General features: G+C 39.5%; 1 protein-coding gene across 1 annotated transcript in view; it reads left to right on the top strand.

Annotated features, from left to right (window-relative positions):
• Positions 1-18,926, top strand: part of MYO3A (myosin IIIA) — a 241,079-nt gene that overhangs the window by 160,736 nt on the left and 61,417 nt on the right. Inside the window, exons 17-19 of the mRNA XM_077153504.1 lie at positions 2,679-2,889; positions 4,810-4,957; positions 18,390-18,543. Of these exons, the coding sequence (XP_077009619.1) occupies positions 2,679-2,889; positions 4,810-4,957; positions 18,390-18,543 (513 nt within the window). The remainder of the gene's footprint in view (positions 1-2,678; positions 2,890-4,809; positions 4,958-18,389; positions 18,544-18,926) is intronic.

Here is an 18,926-nt window from a genome sequence, read left to right as displayed (position 1 = left end):
TGTATAGATTCAGAAATGTATAGCACAATACTACCTGATGGTAGCACAATAATATAAGTACACTGAATGAAGCTAAATGTGATTATGATTGAGAAAGAAGAACTGGGGGCACGCGTGAAACCAGAAGGGAAGATAGAGGATAAAGACTGAGACGATATAACTTAGAGTGGATAATCGTGGTGAGCAAATGTATAAATATAAAAACATTTTTGTATGAGGAGAAACAAATGAATGTCAATCTTGCAAAATGTTGAAAATGCATGGTATACGGGAAAAAGTACAATCAATGCAAGCTAGGGTCTATAGCTAACAGTAACATTGTAATATGCTTCCACTGAATGTAAAAAAGGCATTAGGCCAAAACTAAATATCAACAGGCAGGGGAATGGGGAAGGGGTATGGATTCTTTACAGAAGTAAAGGAAATATCTTCAGATAGATTATAGTGGCGAAGGCAAGTCTATTTACTTAGGTTGGATTGTATGAAGTGTGAATAAAATTGTTTAAAAATGAACAGAGGGCGGTGCAATGGTGGCTCCATGGCAGAATTCTTGCCTGCCATGCCAGAGACCCGAGTTCAATTCCCAGAGTCTGTCCATGTCAAAAAAAAAAAAAAAAAAAAAGATAGTGAAATGAACAGAGAGAAACAAATGCTAGAGAAAATGTGGAGAGAGAGGTATACCTATTCACTGTCGGTAGGGAAACGAGAGGTGCAGCCCCTTAGAGGGCAATGTAATGGTTCCACAGGAGGCTGGGAGTGGGGTTGCCATGTGATCCTGAAACTGGGTTGCTCAGTGTGTAGCTGGAGGAACTGAGTGTGGGGACACGAATAACATTTGCATACAGGTGTTTCTGGCTGCAGTGCTCTTGATCCACAATGGATGGACATGGCCTAAGGGTACAATGACTGAGAGATGGAAGGGGAACTATGCTTTATACATACAGTGGACTACTGAGTAGCCACAACAAGGAATGAAGTTGCGAGGCATACAACTAGATGAATGAACCTTGAGGACTGTGACCGAATGAAATGTCAGAAACGAAGGACAAACATTATCATGCCTCACTCATATGGACTAACTGTAATATGGAAGCTTGGTGAACTAAAGTCAAGAGCAGGAATTATCAGATTTGGGCTTATTGTAAAGGGTCCTAGACTGTAAGCTCTTACAGCACTCACATATATTCAAGAGTTGTGTCTGTTATTTCTAAATTCTGAGATACAGAGCTGTTTGTATATAACCTGGTTCCCAGAAACTTTGGGTATATGTGTGACACCTAAGACTCAGAGTTAGAGCTCTGTAGCTGTGAAAGTCAGCAATGCCCCGTACAAGAACTGTTTAAAAAATTGAAAAAGGGATCGGACTTCAACTAGAAATATGAATGAAGCTGATCTGGACAGGACTAAGGTATAATGGAATACAGGGTAAAGGATGATATCGTCCATATTTTAAAACTTCAACTTCTGTATGAGACCAAAGGGAGAACTGTTTATTAGCTGCAAAAATTATATTTTGGGTAGTGCATTTCCTAATTTAACTTACGTGGTCAGTTTTAGTTAAACACCATAAGTACATGAAATCTTGAATAGGGCATGAGATTTTGTTGGTTTGCCCAGGTTAGTGTTATGCCTGATATATCCCAGAGTAATTTGGGCAGTGAATAATGAAGTATTTGCAAAGTCCCCTGGAGGACTTGGGAGAAAGGAAGAAATATTTAACTTTCCCATTTGGAGAATTCCTGATATTCTCAAAAGCAGGGGGGACAACCAAATCAATAGGCTGATCCCTCAATCTTGGGATTCACCCCTGTGAAACTTATTCCTGCAGAGGATAGGCTAAGCCTACTCATAATTAAGAGACACTCCCAGAGAACCTCTTTTGTTGCTCGGATGTGGCCTCTCTTTCTCTAAGCCGATTCTGCAGGTGAACTCACTTCCCTCCCTCCTATGTGGGATATGACTCCCAGGGGAGTAAATCTCCCTGGCAGTGTGGGGTAGAACTCCTGGAGTTCACCAGGACCTGGTATCATGAGCTTGAGAAAGCCATCTTGACCAAAATGGGGAAGAGAAAAATGAGACAAAATAATTCTTCAGTGGCTGAGAGATTTTAGAGTTAAGAGGTTATCCTGGAAATTATTCTTATGCATCTTATAGATATCCCTTTTTAGTTTATGTTGTATTTGGAGTGGCTGGAGGGAAGTATTTGAAACTGTTGAGCTGTGTTTCAGTTGCCTTGTTTCTTGGAGACAATCATAAAACTATACAGCTTTTAGAATGTGACTGTGTGATTGTGAAAACCTTGTGTCTGATGCTCCTTTTATCCAGGGTATGGGCAGATGAGTCAAAAGATATGGATGAAAAAATAAACAAGAAGGGGGATAAGGGCTAAAATAAATTGGGTAGATTGAAATACCAGTGGTCAATGAGAGAGAGGGGTAGGGGTATGGGATGTATGAGTTTTTTCTTTTTATTTCTTTTTCCAGAGTGACGCAAATGTTCTAAAAATGATCATGGTGATGAATACACAACTATGTGATAACATTGTGGGCCACTGATTGTGCATCATATGTGTACCCGTGTGAAAATTTATCAATAAAAGTATTCAAAAAAAAAAAACAACCTGGAAAGTGAACTCATTGTCGTAATTTATTCTAACAATACGTCTGTTTATTTTTCAGCTGCTTCTTTGCTTTGCATTCAGGCAGAGGAGCTGCAAGAAGCTGTCACCTCCCACTGTGTGGTCACTAGAGGAGAAACGATCATACGTCCCAACACTGTAGAAAAAGCCACTGAAGTCAGAGATGCTATGGCTAAAACTTTATACGGCCATCTCTTTAGTTGGATTGTCAATCGCATTAACTGTTTGTTGAAGCATGACACATCATCGAGGTAAGAACTTTTAGAAACATTTTTCCCTAAATGTCATGTGATACATAAATCAATTTTCTGAGTTACTGCTTTGTATATGAATCCTTTTGAAGATGTTTCTAATCGATACTATTAAATTCTCAAAGTTGTGTTTCAATAAATCTGCTTTCTTTCCCAATAATACCACTTTACTATGCCATATAATATTAACATTTAAAAACTGCTGCAACATAAACCTGCAGCCAAGTGAGTAAACACAATAGAAAGCAGATTGTCACACTGAGATATCATATCATGAATTTTTATGCTCTTGGGAACAGAGGATGGACCATGAAGAATGTACCACTTTATACTTGTATAGCTTGTCAAGCCAACAGTTCTCTGTTTTTGCTTTGAGAGTTTTAATTACATCTTGAAGATAAAGGAAAATTATCACAATAAGCATGGGTATTGTGATGGAATTTAGTCTGGAGATGCAACTCATAGCTGGTAAATGGTCAAGGCAGGGGAAAAGGCTGGCAGTTGCTGGTCGTAATCCCAACAGCCTCCCTATACCTCATCCTAGAAATAAAGAAGAGCTGCCACCGTTGACTGGGTGCTGTCTCAGTGCCAGAGACAGTGCACAGCTCAACATCTTCACATTTACATTTGGGGCCCTGCTCTCAACCTTCAGAAACTTTGCATATGAAAAAATCAAGATGGGTGCCTACCCAGGAGAGCCTTGTGAGACCTGCTTACTAACATAAGAGACCATTTTGTACACATTTTGGACAAGCATTTCTTTGTTATGTTTCAGGAAAAATGCACACCACGATATTATCCAGTCAGACTATCAAAGACAGCAGCCATTGTCCCTCTGTTTGTCCTCTGTCCCCCAAAGTTGCTTCTGTACCTCCCACTGAACTGTGCCCAATGTGTCTGAGTCTGCCGAACACAATCCAATTGGCCCATTGTGACCCCACAAGGTCCAAAGAGCTTGTTTATTCATATGTGGCCATCTGTCTACCTGATACCAAAAGTTCAGGTGAAACTGGAAAAATGCAGTCATCTCATCTGGGCTTTCTCAGTATCTGGATGCTCCCATAATGTAGGCAAGATGATCAGAGATTTGGCCTCACTCTGTTAGTTGTCATCAGCACGTTTGGCACTAAATGGTCCGCAGAGGAGTATGACTTCAAAACAGGTTCTTTTCCAGATGATCTGCTGAAAATCCACTATAGCCTGCCTACTAAATTGTGACTTTCCTTCCCATCTGTTAACAAAAAACACTCAAATCTTAGATTAAAAAATTTAAGAAAGTTTAAAACATTGAAACAAGGCCATTGGAGTAGTTCAGTTCTTTCAAGGTTTGCACTGACGTTTGGGAGATTCTGTCCACTTGGGTGGCACTGGACAGGTTATTGGACTTATCGGGATCTCTTCCATCTCTGCTGCTCAATAAGGACACTGGACAATGATTCCATGCTCTTAATTTTGGGTGAGTATCTTGGTGAGTTTTCAGAATCTTGAAAACTGTCAGTGTCCTTCACTCACTCCTCCCCCTCCCCCAAAATATATATGTACACCCCCACCAGAATATTGCACAAAGTTAAGATTCCAGACTCTTTGAAGGCCATTAATTAAATTTAAGGACCCCTGATCTAACTCATCACCCAAGTCTCCCTGCCTCAACAGTGTATTATACAATGAGTTCAATATTTATCCCTGTAGGATCCTGAGGGGCTGAAAGACTGAGGAGGAACAAGTATGCTGACTAAACCAGCCAAAATTTCAACCTGACATCTTGCCTCACAGAAGCACATAAAATTGTACTTACTATTTAAAGTCAGATCTTTGGTGGAACGTATGTGAAGGGTTCTGTAACTCCACATTCTGATACCCCACTTTACATTAACTTTTAAGGCAATAAGAGCTCAAAATAATGTGTTTTAATTCTTTCAGTGGGAATGGTGATGAACTGAGCATTGGAATTCTTGATATATTTGGCTTCGAAAATTTCAAAAAAAATTCCTTTGAGCAGCTGTGCATTAATATTGCAAATGAACAAATTCAGTATTATTTCAACCAACATGTGTTCGCATGGGAACAGGTAAGTCAAGATATTATAGAAATGCATGTATATGCAGAGTTGTACTAAGGACGCCTGATCTAAATCAGATTTAAAGCCTTAAATATTTAATAAAGGCAAAGAAAATATTTTTTTCTCCATGTCCATAGGAAAAAAAGAAAGAAATCAAACAACAAAACAAACAAAAGCTAGTATGAATTTACTACAGCTTGATATGTAGTGTTAATTGCCCTCCATCAATGATATTGTCCCTTTCTCCCATAGTAAGTCTGAGCCCTTGCACACAAATATGCGCCCTTGGAAAATCTAAGTAAGCAGATGTGTCTGACTGTTTCTCTTTCTGTAGACTGCAAATTCTGTTTGAAATTTAAATATCCATCTAAAATGCATTAAACTTCAGAATTCCAGTAGCTAGGCAACAGAAAGCACTGATAATGGGTTTGATGCAATTGGCATGAAACAGTAATTTTGTCAGGGTACACTGTGTAATTTATGATTCACCTTCAAAATATTCTTCTTTACAGAAAAGGCAGCACCATACTGGAATTGCAATTGGCAAAGCTGTAGTATTACAATTGTTGAGATTGTTTAAATAAGTCTAAGAGAAATATTCATATTTTATTATTACTCATTAATTCATGTGTCTTCTTCAAATATTAAACTGCTTTTTTGTGTTTACTGGTTAGAACTGAAGTTTTTGTTTAGGCTTAAGGTAAATTAGAGGTACATAAACTTCTTTTGATTCTTGAGAATTCATTTTGAAGTTGCAGTCGTGAAAATGATAATCACAAAAGAAAACATTTGGCTCTTGACATTTCATAAGCCAAAAAAGGACATAAATTAAGACTATCTGTGTGGGCGTCAGGCTCTGTCTCTCATCTCCCCAGGATCTTGTTCCAGCAAGTCATTCTCTCACCCTCCCTATACCCCTTCTTGTCTCCTTCTCCGTCCCTCTCCAGTGGTGCAGTTGTTTAGCTTAGATATATGATTAAATCTTTCAATTCTCAAAATTGAACAAAAAACAAAGAGAAAAACCCTTCTCCATCATACTTCTCTCTGTAACCATGCTCCCCACCCCCTCCCCTTCACAGACAAGCCCCTTGAAGATGTATTCAATACCCACCACACCCATTCCTTACCCACCTGCGTCCATTGTGCCCTTAGTATCTGTCTCTGACCTCCCATACTCCACTGCAATGAGCCTTCCTAATTTTGTCAGTCATGGCCATCAGAAACTTTCTATTCTGACCATTATTATCCTTTCTGCAATTTTCAACCCTGTTGACAGATTTCCCTTTCTGGAACACAGCTCCACTGCTTCCCTAATGGCATCTTCTTGTATCTCTTCCTTCCCCTTTTGCTGGCTTCCCCCTTCACTCTTCCTGACCATCCATCCCTAAATCAGTGTTTCTCAACCCTGACTGCATATTAGAATCATTTGGGCATTTTTTATAAAATTCCAGTTAAGCCAGAACCTCTCAGGATGTGACCCAGACATTAATAGTTTTCAAAGGTTCCCAGTATATTCCAATGTGCATCAAGGTTGAGAACTATTGCCCTCAGTTCTAGCTCCCCAAAGAATTTGATCCTTTACCCTACCCTCACCCTTGCTAGGAGATAAATCCACTTCCATGATTTCAGCCACTCCCAACATGCTCATGAAGTTCAAGTCCGCTTGTTCCCCACCTCCGTTTAGCGAGGCCTACATGACTTGACTCGAAATTGAGCTCATCATGCTTCCCCTCACCTGTATTCTTTCTCAGTGAATGACATCTCTATCTACCCACCTACTCAAACCAAAAAGTCATATATTTCATTTCTCGGTACTGAAATCCAAGAAACTCATCGTCTTGTTCATAGTCTTCCCTCCATTATGCACTAATAAAAATAGTTGACAGTATAATATTTAGTTTACATTTTTGCCTGTCTTACGAGGCTGTAAACTCCTTTGCATTAAGGGTGTCTTAATTCTTCTCGTGTCTTTAGAGCATGACATATAGCAAGTGGCTCAGTAAATATTTATTAAATGAATGTCATCTTGCTTTAACATCTTGCAATGCTCATGGGATCCATTCGAACAGGAGACTGAAACAAGTACAATTATGTTTGCCAGAACTCTCTGATATGGCTCTATTAAGACGACGAACTTCATGGAACCAGGGCTTTCCCCCCATGTCTCCCGTCTGGTTAATGAATGACTTGTGTCGATAGACTTCTCTTGTTTTTCTGTTTAGGGGTTTGGGATTAGCACGTCGGCTGGTTTTACTGGAACTAGCTTTTCAACCAGAGCACAACTCTTTCAATAATTATTGCTTTTCACTTTTTATAGAATGTTAGAGTTCTGAATTCACTTTGATTTATAACCGTGAATTTCATCCACAATGCCATTGCTCTTAATTATTTTGGCTTTGGGCTTTCTACAAATTGAAGTATTCCATAAGGCCCTTTAAAATACCCTTGAGATGCTTTCAAGGCAAAACAACCCCCGAATTACTCCAAATAAAATTAAAATCCAACTGGGATCCAAGATGGTAAAAAGTGCTTTGAGCAATTAAGGTTATTTCCGAGCCTGGCCTTAGCCTCATCGGATAAACACCCAGGGAATCCTGCTTCCTGCGTGCTCAGGTGGATGGATGCGTAAGCCATGGAGTTAATCTGGGATGCTCGTGATGTTAACCCGTGGTGCAAATGGTTTTCCCCCTTCACTCTGTCCCTTCCCCGGGAAGGCAGACGATGTAAGTGTGAGATGCTAACTGTAGCTGTGTGCCTTGGCCATCACCTTGAAGACCACACTTACACTAATTTCTGTAAGTGAGAAGAAGTTATCAACCAAATATTAATTAAAGGCATGGCCACGCTTGTTTGGGTTGAATATAATTGCAGGTTTAGTGCAACTGACAGCTCCTTAGCTTAATAAAGCATTAGTGCTTATCACTAAGACATTGTGTCCTCAGTTTCATGGGACAGACTAATAATCTGGCCAAATCTGAGCAAGGTATAACCCTCAAACAGCTCCTTCACAGATGAAACCCTTCTTAAACCAACAAACAATATCTTTATGGGAAATCCTACAAAATTGGAACATAAATACAGTTTGCTGTATTTATTTAGCCCAAGTTCCATTTAGATATAACATGTAACAGGACACTCCAGCAAAGTTGGTTTGAATATCATTTCTCACTATCTTTCATTATCAAAAGGCTCAATAGACTATAGCAGAGCATTTAAAGTGAAACAGTTTATGATGGTGACCTAATCTATAGGTTGCTGGGTGGATAGTTTTATGGTTTTTGTAATGGTTACCTCCAACTAACTATTTGTACTGATTTTAAATTTTTCTAAATCTGTGAACTCCTATTAGTCACTCATTGGCAGCTATACCTAATTCTCTCCATAATCTACTTCCCTATAGACATTAATCATATGTCTCAAAATCTCTTAACACCCAACCTACAGCCTCCAGAACTTGTATCCTGTCTTCTTATTATTATCTAGACATATAGAATGTCTAGAAGAGCTGGTCTATAATAGTATTACTTCTCCATTGTGTGTTATATATACATATATATATATCTCCTGAAAATTTCCTGGAGTTTGATGTTTCCAAATATTTTAAACTTCTGTACATTCCCAGCACTAGGAATAACAGTTTTATAAAATTTAAAAGGACAATTTGTATCTGAAAATAACCGTTTGAAAGTTAGTTGGCCCTGTAGCCCCCCAGCCCTGCAAATTCTAGATGACCCGCTGTGGAGCAAAGCAGCGTCATTTTAAAATTCAAGTCTCAGCCATACTCTTCCTAATGACTTGCAGTGGTAAAGTGTATCATTTTCTCCCGTTTTTATTAATTCCACAGATACAGTATTCACATTTCAGCCTTCCCTATTCCATTTGCTTAGCGTTATTGCCACACACGCTGTCAACTTCCATGTTTTCCAAGAGGCTTTCTGTTAGCAGCTGAACAGCAGCAATCTGGTTTTCCCATTTTCCCAAAAAGGGAAGCATCTTTTTCCAATAGCCCTCCCACTGGATCTCCACAGGAACTAGGTAGCAAAGGTTTTGGTTTTGTTTGTTTGTTTTCTGGATTTCTTCTTGTAGAAGAGAGCTCAACAGTAATCAAAGCGGGAGGAAAGTCTGAAGTTCTCTGGAGTGGCATAGCTTTAGACACGTGCATCCCTTGGCAGAGGTCTGCTGAGATGACTCTCTTGCTGCTGGTGGCAGTTTTTGGTTTTTGTTTTAGTTTTGCACTAAATGTCATAATTATGGCATAGAACGTACCAGTGAAATGAACTGGGCTTCCTAGAATTTTGCATTTCAAATCAAGGTGAACTCGCACCAACCCCAGATCTGTCTCCCCAGCATAGGTTTGCTTTGGAACCAGTGTCATCTGCTCTTTAGGGTGCCCACAGCACGTGCATGATGCAGCAGAACCCGGTTTGTCCTAGAACCCTGAAGATCTACTCCACTTCCTTGCAGGCCTGTTTATGCCTAGGATAAGCTCTCTTCCTCCATTAGATTAGCATATTTGTCTGGCTGTTAACTGGACAAGAGCACATTTTTAAAGTGAGCTATTAATATTTGTTTCTTTACAAGAATGAGCTTTTGCATATATCGTTTGTGTATGTACCTGTGGGCTTAGAACTGGAAGTCAGAAGTTATTTTATAAGCAGGAAGCCATTTACAGCACATAATGGAAACAGTAAGTGCAATTATTGCTCGAGCTTCTCTTGCAGAAAGCGACGTGTCTTTCCTCTCCAGCTGCTCGCATCCTAACGTGGGAAGCCTTTGAGATTTGGAATGTGAGCTCCCACACATAAGTTGCGGCAATTCAAAGAATAAAAATCCATTCATCTATATAATACCTACATTTTCAACTCTTTTAACATTATAAAATAAAAGGGATAAGCCATCTGATGAGAAAATGTGTGCTCAACTCAAAATGAACTCCTTATAAATGTCTTCAGATTCTTTAGCATACAAAGTATGAGTTTTTATGTTATATCCAACTTCCTTCCCTATTAAGTGAGACATTTGTGTGCTGTGCTAGTCACATTTGTCTTAGTTTAGCTCCCCAAAAGTTGCGGACCACTTCATGGGCATTTTCCTTAAGCATTAAAATAGCCATATACATCTAAGAAACTCAGGGAACAAATATATCTTCCCTTTTTAAATGTTTGGCCAAGTTTGGGGTTGCCATCTGACATCACGTACAAATATTCTTTAAACTTCTCATATACTGAATGAATATGGAAGTTGATCTCCAAATCTCTCTTCCATCTCTCTCTCTCCCTCCTCCCTTCCACCATCTCCTCACCCTCTCTCCCCCCTGCCTCTGTTTCTTGCCCTTTCTCTGTGCCCCTCTTATCTCTCTCTCTCACACATGCACACACATGCACACACACATATGCTCTCACATGCACAATCCCACACATGTGCATGCACACATACATGCATGCCTACACACATGCAGCTTCTCGGGCTCCCAGGTATAATTCATCCTTAGCATCCATGCTTCAGACAAAATCTTTTTGTCTTTCACCAGTGAGGCTGGGTCAATGTGATGTAGGGAGAGGTGGCACTTATTTCTATAATTGAGGTTAAAAAATCGTTTTCAATGAAAGATTCAATTAAAGAGCAAAAATCCATACAAATACTGTAGTTTTCCACTTGTGAGGTTAGAGCAAACCATTGACGCACAAAAATGAAATGGTTTGGTAAATGTTTAAATGGAACAGTAAAGGAGCAAAAAAGTTGAAGATGAAAGAGATCCTTGGCTGTAGAAAATTACACTCCTGAATTCCTAATCCAAGTATTCCTTATCCTCTGCTGTTACCTGCCAATAGGATGTAAACGTATGTAGACTTCTTCATAGATTTTAAAAGTGCTTTTGAAAATAAGTATCATACACAAAGAGATGCTAGGGGTGAATTTTCATCTTCAATTCTCACAGCAGACTTCCCTTCTGAAGAAGAAATCTGCTCAAGGCAAGACTGTTCCAGGATCACTTCCTCCAAATTGTGATGCAATTTATGTAAGAATAAAACATAGATATTTATTGGGAGCTATCCAAAACGCTTTCTTATTAGGTTACTTGTCAAATTCTGAATTAATGACCTCTGTCAGCTCAGCTTGATGATGCCTAGTGCTCCCTGTGACTTGCCATTAATATTAACATAAAACCACCAGGCTCATCAATATCAGCTAATAGAAAATGCAGGAAGAAACAGATTTAAAATCATGAATTTTATTTTTCATCAAGAGTTTAAATTTTATAACATGAGTATTATCACACTTTGGTTTTTTAATTTTATTTTTAATACTTAATTATCTCGTTAAAATCTTTTTTACTAAAATTAATATGCATATGTGTATCTATAGAGAAAACCATACAGCAGTGGTGGAAATTCCCCAAATTGGGGAATTTGGATGAAGAGTACATGGGAGCTTTTAAACTATTCTTGCAACTTTTCTGTAAGTTCAAATTTAAAAATTGAAGTGGCAAAAAGTTCTTTTTCCCCACTATAATAAACATATCCAATTCACCTTGAATATTGATAGCACCCTTGAGTAAATCCTAGATTTTCCGTGTTTAAAACATTTCTCTGACACAAGGAGGATTTTTATCAATGGTAGAATGAGTAACTGCTGATCAGTGGTTTCTTCCATAGTAGGCAATGTTTTCATAAAAATGTAAACTCCTTTGAGCAGTTGCCGAGTAGAAATTCTTTTACTAAAAGGCAGATTTTAGGGAACATATGTGTTTCTATAGCTTTTTTTCCCCTCTTGGACACTTTCTGTCAACAGTTTTAACCATATTTCTTCATGAAGTTTCACAACACATCCAGGCAGTTCAGCAATTTGAAATGTTAAAACTAGAAGAAACTTAAATAGATCATCCATATTTCATAGATAAAATTGTCTCCCAGTAACTTGCTTAAGGTTTCACAGCTCAGGGAGCAAACCCAAGACCAGAATCCAGCCCCCCTGCCCCCTCCCCACTGTTCTTCTCAGGAACAAACAAATACACAAAGTGGAGAAGAACCAGAAACTTAAAAAAGTAACTTCCCATCCAGGAGCAGAGCGTGTCCCTGTCTATTTAAGGAGGGGTGGGAGGGAGTCAATCTTTTCACAGGAAAAACCAAGGAGAATCAACATAAAGCAGGAAAGAAGGAAGCTGGAGAGAAGAGACTATACCTTTGCAGGCCACAATGCAAACTACTGAAGATGAAGATGACAGCAGGAAGGGGACCACGTACCAAGAAGTAGAAGATAAAACTTGAACTAGAAGACAGAACCGCTGAAGAGAATACAGCCAAAAACAAAGGAATTCCAGAACCTGACTCTAGGGCTGGAGTGGGAGGCAGAGAGCTGCCCTGAAGGTTGGTGGCTCTGCCTTTTCCATCCTTATCCCACCTTCCCCAGCCCCACCCGCCCCCCTGCCCACACACACACACAGTGTCTTGTGTATAGTAGGTGCTGCATGAACGTGCATCAGATTTGAATGTCACACCCTTTCCAATGACCCATCCAGACATGGCACCACTCACAAAGTGACTTGCAAATGCCATCTCTTGGCATAAATTCCACTCCTCCTCTGTGATGTGAAGTGGGTAGAAATATTAAAAGGTGGCTGAAACATATATGAATAAGAGATTCTGATTTATGAGTAATAGACAGCAAACACAGGAGAATAAGTATTGAGGATCACTTATACCAGCTGTTAGCATCCTTCTGGATCCTGAATAGCTAAACTGTGGAGTGCTATCAAATGATGGACTCACCTTCATTACAGGATAGGGCTTGTTCCGTAAGCCTAAGTACAATGAGAAACCTAAGCATGTCCTGTCACTGCATGTACCCACCATTTAACAAAATATCATATGGACCAGAGTTCTCAGTTGAACCCTTGGGGGTTTCAGAAGAAAGATTTTGAAATTTCAGACTTGGATAAGCTTATCAAAAGGCAATCAAAAGTGCTCTGCCGCTGTAAAATATTGTGAGGGTTTGGGGGAAGTAGGGAGAATACTATTTCAGAACCCATCATCCTTACGTGGAAAATTCATCAACTGCTATCCAGGTAGGTGCTAATAATGAAAGCAAAATGAGTACAGGTTGGTTGGTCTTGTATATATTAATTTAGGTGTTACCCAGTGAAAATGAAATCCTTGTTAATTGTTGAAGATTTCAATGGTGCAAGGAAGGGCAGTTGTTCATTTTGTGTGCTGCAGTTATTTGTGAAATAGAATGATAGGTGTGACTTAGAACCATAAAAGTACTCCAGACCTATATAATTCTGGAGCATCACCTAAGGAAGCAGAAGGACATAGCAGTATTTCACTATCATTCTAGACCCCTTCCCACCCATCGCTACCTCATTTAGGCCGTCTGATTGTGTTGAATTTTTAGATATTTGATCTCCAATGATGTGCTAGAATTTCGTTAAAAGTCAAATTGTAAGGAACACTTGAAGAAAACTGTGGCTTGTTGTGGTGCCTAAAGGACCTTCTGATAACATTGTATAATATTATAACTATAATGGTATAAAAAAATGTTTTTGGCTTGGGGCAAAAATCTTTCTCCATGGTGGCATTCCTCATATTCCTCAAATGTGAGGAAACTATTTTTTCACGTGCCACCAAGACAGAAAGCAATGCAGGGTGAGCACGCTGGCAAGGAAAGGAGCCAAATCCACTGGCAAGTGGTGCAGAAAGCACGGCTGATGCTTTGAACACTTCTGCCAAATCAGTTTGTGGAAATCAGCACTAAGGAAGATAATTCCCCCAGGCAGCTCACCCAGGAGACAGCTTCATGAAAGAATTCCTATGGAAGCTACTGGAGCTGCAAATGAGAAAGAGACAAAGAAACAAAAATCAACTTGACATCTAGCAAAGATGATTTCAGGAAAGTCCCAGAGCTTTTTCTTTCATTTAACTTAAGGTCTTATCAGTCTGATGGATAGCTTCACAAATCTTAAGATGGTGCAATGGGGTTTTTGAGTGTAAGAAAATGTTAAATTCTGTTTATTGTGTTTCTGATAATAATATTGTATTATCATAGCTGGCATGCAGTAAGTATGTAATATGTGCTAAGCATATATTCTCTTTATTTCTTCCTCCAAACTATCCTCTTAGGTAGCTTAAGATTTAATCAAAGAAATGCATGCTCAATGGTAAGCCATCTACTTATCAAAATATCAGCAAAAATGTAAATTATCATGTTCATTGCTGGTAAAGATGCAGCAAATTAGGAGTGTCCATGCAATGCTGATTGGAGCTACGTTGCTCAGGCTTTAAGAAATCAGCAATCTAGAAATCTGAGTGCCCTAGGGCTGCAGTAAATGTCACCAACCAGTGGCTTAAAACTACAGAAATGGGTTGTTCCACAGTTCCGGAGGCCAGAAGAAATCACGGTGGCCACAGGGCTGTGCTCCCTCTGAAACCTGCAGGGAGGACCTTCCTCCCTCCTCCAGCGTCCGGGGTTGGCCGGCTGTCCTTGGTGGATGAATCCCTCGGGCCTCTCCACCCTCTGCACACTGCCGTCTTCCCCACCCCCTGTGTCTGCCTCTGTGTGTCTCCTCATCTTTTAAAGCCACCAGGTGGATGGGGTTAAGACCCAGAGTACCCCAGCTTGACCTCATCTTGACTAATTCTCTGCAATAACCCATTTACACATAAGGCTAGGGGGTGGTTAGGACTTCAACATTTCTTTATGGATGACAAAATTCCACCCATAACAAAATGCATATTGGAGAGCTGTAAAATGTTCAGACCTTTTGATGAGGTCTTATTTCCTAAGGATATAATCCAAAATATAGAAACATATATTGATGCACAAATGTGCACTCCAGAGCGCTACTGAAAATAGATGAAGAAATCACCTAAAAGGTCTCAGAATACGAGCATGAAATAGGAAACTACAGGATCTAATGTCATATAACCATTCAAACGAATTTACAAAGATCTATTTGTTGCATGGAAGCATGCTTATGCTATGCTATTATTTTTGTCTTGTTAAAGGAAATAGAGTAAAGTTAAAATTGAATAGTATGGTTTATACTTTATGAAAAAAAAAAGTCTTACGCATAGAAAAACACTGGAAAGATTCCACTAAGATAATAATGGAAATTCTCTCTAGGACATGGATTTAAAAATGATTTTTAATGTCTCGGTAATTTTTCCATATTGTAAAATTTGTCTGAAATGACCAGGTATTAACTGATGATCAGAAAATATCAATGCACTGTTCAACCAAGAAAGAACAATCTAAGCTGCAAGGCAACAAAGATGTTTATTTGGGGTCTTAGAATTGCAATTCTGGAGCATAGATCCAGGTGGCAACCCAAGTTGTATCTGATCTTGGTGTTTCCAGGCAAGGGATTCTAAAGAAAAAGGAAAAGGAAATATGTTTGTGATTGGTGGGTATTTGGGGTGCTCCAAATGTCCCTCAGGTTAGGGAGTTTCCTGAGTTCTTTATCTTGTGGTTCGTTCATGGTGTCCAGATGTCCTCAGGGTTTTGAGGAACATTGTCACTTGAGACTTTGCAGCCTTTGGCAGCTTGTGATATCTCACTGAGATTTGCCTAAGAGTCACCTCCAAATGACTTCCCTACTCCAGTTTAAACCCCTCAGCCAGCCATAGCGATCTCTTTTTACAGCACACACAGGCGATTTATTATTTTCACCCCTATCTTCCTCTAGCTGGAAACTGCTTCCTAGAACAACTTTTGCATGAAAAATCGTTCAGTCATTCATTGAACACACCTTCATGTGTCTGGATACTAATATAAAGTTCCTCCTGCTCTTACTGAGTTTTCATTCTAATGGGAGGGAAGGGAAAAGAAAAATGTTAGAAAAACTATGGAAAATAAGTTAAAATAGAAATAGTATGAAAAAGTTAAAGCCTGGTTGGGGTGATAGAGAATGACCAGCCCAGAAAAAATGTTGCTGAGATAATCAAGGAGGAGGTAGGAGCTCCATCTGAGGAGCTGGTGACTAAGCAGAGACCTGAATGAGGAAAGTGGAGCTTCCCCTGCACTCACTTGAGCTCACCTGCACCCACCTGTGCTCACCTACGCTTACCTGCGCTCACCTGCACTGACCTGTGCTGAATAATCACAGCTGAAATCCACGCCTGCCAAAGAAGCCAAGTGGGAACCTGCAGCCTCTCAGCCTGTGGCAGACTCCTTCCATGCTGCTGCAAGTGAGAGGCTCCATGGCCTAACCTTGAACCTGTGTTGTGGTGACACTTAAGTCCTAAATATTCAAGCCTGTTGTTCAGGCCATAGCTAAAGTGCACTCTCTTGCCATTATGTCCTTACATGACTCACACTCAAAGGTTAATAAAAAACAAGGGAGAACTTGATTCAAATATAGGGTTTCCTGATACCCATGTCTTCTGATTTTCCTTGCTTCCTTGATACGTACCATAAATTATTATTCACCCACCCTTTTTCAAAAGAGAACTCAGGCAAGCTACACACTAAACAGTTGAGCTTTAATGCAGTTAAGAACTACTCATCTTCTGCTTTAAATGTATTTTTAATGTACAGAGGAGAGCAAAGGATTTTCTGAACAGTTATGCAAGTTTAATTTCTCTAAATATGTTTTAAAACAACTAAGCATTATTATCTCCTAAATGTTCTAAAATTATATAAATATTGTTTTAGGCATTATCCTTCCACCTTAAGTGCTTTATAAATCCTGAATAATAGCATTTTATTTCTAAATTGGTTTATCCAGAGTCCATAATAATAAATATCTTGGAGCCTGTTAGTTTTCAAGTTACTCATCTCTTCACTTTGTGACCCACCACCAACACATTTCAGTGGATTCTGACCCTGGCATATAGAAATGACAAAATGCTTTGGGTTAGAGCTTAACCTCGTTTGCTTTCTGTATAAAACATACCAAACCTCCTTTGAACTCTGCGGTTACCATTTAAACTTTAAGATGCTGTCAACATACTACATGCAATGGTAAAATAATTGTCAGTCCGCCAAAAACTGGGAAACTCCAAGACTGTGTCTCCATTTTGTACTGGATGAATTGACTCTCTTTTCAGATTTCCATCTTTTAGACCAGGGGTTCCGCCTCGTTTTTATGTAGTAGCTTTGTTTTACATAAAAATATGCATTTCTCTTCCTTTGAAACAAGATTTCAGCTTCATTGGTCTCTACCATGGTGGATAAAGTTTCTGCATCTCTAACGCTCCACCTGCCATAGGCAAAATCCATCTATGAAGCTGCAAAAATGTTGAATTACAGTGATCACAGCACTTATCTATCATACATTGCCCTGTCTTTTGAGTATTTACTTACTAAGCTTATCACTCGAATTACAGTTTAAATTCGCTGAGGAGGAGGAGCTTGTTTTCAAACATTTCTTTATCATCCAGTTGTGTACCTAATCAGAAGCAGTCCAATTAATATACTTCATCAGTTAAAGAAAACATTAAAGTAATAATTGAAAAAGACTGTCACTTTCACAAGTGAATAATGCAACAAATTCTGCCCCAGTCAGCAGTTCTTCGATATACTGGTGATACCATCGCCTGAGAAAGCAGCCAGCACCCGACCCCGCATTGCCACGTGGCTGCGCCATGTTTCGGAAGTCATGGAGGGTCTCTCTTTGGGGAACCTCAGCCCCGGGCTCCGGAGAGCGGTGGGAAGACAAAGCCATAGGGACAGAGCCGTGGCCTGTCCCTTTTGTAAAGTGAATGGTCAGCACCCGTGCTGGGCTGGGCACACAGTCTTTCAGTCATTGTCTGTGATTCATTGATTTTATTCTGCACACCTTATATTATGGCATATACAGTACAGATGGTTATTAATGTGCCAAATATTTTTACTCTGGACTGTTACCCCCATTTAATAGATGAGAGAATGGAAACGTTATGGATAGGAACATTCCAAAACGTTATATGGCCAGTTAAGTGGCCAAGACCAGATATGAAACTTTGTACCTGATTCTAAATTCACTGGCCACCCCTCTGGCCCCCAGCTGTCCACCCTCTTAAAGGGTAAATGCCATCAGGACTGAAGAGCTGTGAATGTGCTTGAGAGATCCAGCAGCGTCTCTACATGGATAAAAGGTTTACATTGGGTGAAGTGTAATGCTAAAAATATCGAATTAAAATTCTATAAATTCTGGAACATAATTTTATTACTGCTCATTAGCAGCATTCTCTCCCCCATCTTGAAAGCTGACGAGGTCCATAATTCTAGTATAGAAATGAGAATTATTTAATCACCACCCTGAGTATAATCAGAGCTGACTTTAATAAGCCAGCAGTTCCACGGAGAGAAAATAAAAGGATACCCTCAGTCTATGGGCAAGGTCATAGGAAACTATTTGTTATGACATATGTGAAGCATAAGTTTAGGTAGATGGTATCAAGCTATATTCACAGACCTTTCAGCAAATGAATGTTTCTATATGCATCGTGACCTGTTCTAGAATGAATACCTGAATGAAGACATCGATGCGAGAGTCATTGAATACGAAGATAACTGGCCTCTCTTAGACATGTTTCTGCAGAAGCCAGTGGGCTTACTATCCTTACTCGATGAAGAAAGTCGATTTCCCAAGGCCACTGACCAGACACTCATAGGTAAGCTTTAAATCCAACACACCTGCGTACTCATGAATATGGTGATGTGGTTGTGAATGTTTTATTTTTATTATTTTTAAAATTATCTGGGAGAAAATAGCTGTCACGAAACCTGTGTATGTAATTTTAAGGGAGAGGCTTTGGCTCTAACACCTGGACCAGTGAATGTTTATAGTAGTGTGAAACATTGAGTGATGATTTAAAGAGGTTTAGTCCTTGGATTTCCCCTAACTCCAGGGTGAAGCCCCAACCACAGACTCTTTTTGTAATGCAATTTTATTGGGATATATTCACAAACCATATAATTATCCAAGGTATACCGTCAGTGGCTCACAGTATCATCATATAGTTGTGCATTCATTGCCACAATCAATTTTAGAACA

The sequence above is a fragment of the Tamandua tetradactyla genome, chromosome 1 (assembly GCF_023851605.1).
Source record: "Tamandua tetradactyla isolate mTamTet1 chromosome 1, mTamTet1.pri, whole genome shotgun sequence".
NCBI lineage: Eukaryota > Metazoa > Chordata > Mammalia > Pilosa > Myrmecophagidae > Tamandua > Tamandua tetradactyla.
Note: the sequence above shows the minus strand (reverse complement) of the source record. Positions and strands in the feature narration are given on the sequence as shown.